Consider the following 2395-nt stretch of genomic DNA (forward strand, 5'->3'; position numbering starts at 1 on the left):
ACACTACAGCAGAACCGGGGAGGGGCGTAAGCAGCACTGCAGCAGTGCGCTCTGCTCGAGAGGGAGAGCGCGAGCTGTCTACGGTAATGTTCCATACGCCCTCTCCGCCCCTGCTGCTCGAGCGACAGGTGGTCGGGACACATGCCTTCATCCTCGAGCGCTCCCCGGTTAAAATAAGAAAACAAATCGGTTGACAGACAGCGGTGGGACTGCTGATCGTGAGGCAAGCGCGTGCCCGATGGAATTGGAGCCGGTGACCACCGCGCAGCGAGCACTGGGCAGAGGAGAGAGGGGAAAGCAAGTTGGCGAGAGAACCTCACCGATTTACGTTTCTCACCATGACTATTGCGCTGGCTGCTTTTCCGCCGCAGCGGAGGGGATCGGTATTCACTCACAGAAGGAAGAAACACACACACCTCTGAGGCAAACCGGAGAGAGAGCATTACCGGGAATTTCCTTCTGTTCCATTATTCATTTGGATCCTGATAGCTGGTGGAAGTTGTCTCGTGGGGATTATGATGGCTTCGGGTGCCGGTAAAGCCCCGCAGCCCCCCGGGCCAGGCTCCGGTAGCCTTAACGGGACTGCAGCAGACTTACCGAACATAGAGCAGGAGCTGTATGACTATCAGATGCATGGCAAGATGTGCAAGAAGATAGCTCAGCTAACCAAGGTATGAGACAGGGGAGATAGAGGATATAGCTCAGCTAACCAAGGTATGAGACAGGGGAGATATAGCTCAGCTAACCAAGGTATGAGACAGGGGAGATATAGCTCAGCTAACCAAGGTATGAGACAGGGGAGATATAGCTCAGCTAACCAAGGTATGAGACAGGGGAGATAAAATCAAATCAAATCAAATCAAATAGAGGATGGAGGATATAGCTCAGCTAACCAAGGTATGAGACAGGGGAGATAAAATCAAATCAAATCAAATCGAGGATAGAGGATATAGCTCAGCTAACCAAGGTATGAGACAGGGGAGATAAAATCAAATCAAATCAAATCAAATAGAGGATGGAGGATATAGCTCAGCTAACCAAGGTATGAGACAGGGGAGATAGAGGATATAGCTCAGCTAACCAAGGTATGAGACAGGGGAGATAGAAGATATAGCTCAGCTAACCAAGGTATGAGACAGGGGAGATATAGTTCAGCTAACCAAGGTATGAAACAGGGGAGATAGAGGATATAGCTCAGCTAACCAAGGTATGAGACAGGGGAGATATAGCTCAGCTAAACAAGGTATGAAACAGGGGAGATAGAAGATATAGCTCAGCTAACCAAGGTATGAGACAGGGGAGATAGAGGATATAGCTCAGCTAACCAAGGTATGAGACAGGGGAGATAGAAGATATAGCTCAGCTAACCAAGGTATGAGACGGGAGATATAGCTCAGCTAACCAAGGTATGAGACAGGGGAGATAGAGGATATAGCTCAGCTAACCAAGGTATGAGACAGGGGAGATAGATAAAAGGTAAGACTGGACAGAGAGATAGATAACTCAGCTGGTAAGACTGGACAGAGAGATAGATAACTCAGCTGGTAAGACTGGACAGAGAGATAGATAAATCAGCTGGTAAGACTGGACAGAGAGATAGATAACTCAGCTGGTAAGACTGGACAGAGAGATAGATAACTCAGCTGGTAAGACTGGACAGAGAGATAGATAACTCAGCTGGTAAGACTGGACAGAGAGATAGATAACTCAGCTGGTAAGACTGGACAGAGAGAGAGATAGATAACTCAGCTAGGTAAGACTAGACAGAGAGATAGATAACTCAGCTGGTAAGACTGGACAGAGAGATAGATAACTCAGCTGGTAAGACTGGACAGAGAGATAGATAACTCAGCTGGTAAGACTGGACAGAGAGAGAGATAGATAACTCAGCTGGTAAGACTGGACAGAGTGATAGATAACTCAGCTGGTAAGACTGGACAGAGTGATAGATAACTCAGCTAGTAAGACTGGACAGAGAGATAGATAACTCAGCTGGTAAGACTGGACAGAGAGATAGATAACTCAGCTGGTAAGACTGGACAGAGAGAGAGATAGATAACTCAGCTAGGTAAGACTAGACAGAGAGATAGATAACTCAGCTGGTAAGACTGGACAGAGAGAGAGATAGATAACTCAGCTGGTAAGACTGGACAGAGAGATAGATAACTCAGCTAGGTAAGACTAGACAGAGAGATAGATAACTCAGCTGGTAAGACTGGACAGAGAGATAGATAACTCAGCTGGTAAGACTGGACAGAGAGATAGATAACTCAGCTGGTAAGACTGGACAGAGAGATAGATAACTCAGCTGGTAAGACTGGACAGAGAGATAGATAACTCAGCTGGTAAGACTGGACAGAGTGATAGATAACTCAGCTGGTAAGACTGGACAGAG

The 2395-nt window shown here is 47.1% G+C and overlaps 1 protein-coding gene across 1 annotated transcript in view; it reads left to right on the forward strand.

Annotated features, from left to right (window-relative positions):
• Positions 1–290: 290 nt before the first annotated feature.
• Positions 291–2395, forward strand: part of LOC124018066 (trichohyalin-like) — a 37537-nt gene continuing 35432 nt past the window's right edge. The window contains exon 1 of the mRNA XM_046333327.1: positions 291–671. Within this exon, the coding sequence (XP_046189283.1) occupies positions 516–671 (156 nt within the window). The 5' untranslated portion in view covers positions 291–515. The remainder of the gene's footprint in view (positions 672–2395) is intronic.

Source organism: Oncorhynchus gorbuscha, unplaced genomic scaffold (genome assembly GCF_021184085.1).
Source record: "Oncorhynchus gorbuscha isolate QuinsamMale2020 ecotype Even-year unplaced genomic scaffold, OgorEven_v1.0 Un_scaffold_387, whole genome shotgun sequence".
In the NCBI taxonomy this organism is placed as follows: domain Eukaryota; kingdom Metazoa; phylum Chordata; class Actinopteri; order Salmoniformes; family Salmonidae; genus Oncorhynchus; species Oncorhynchus gorbuscha.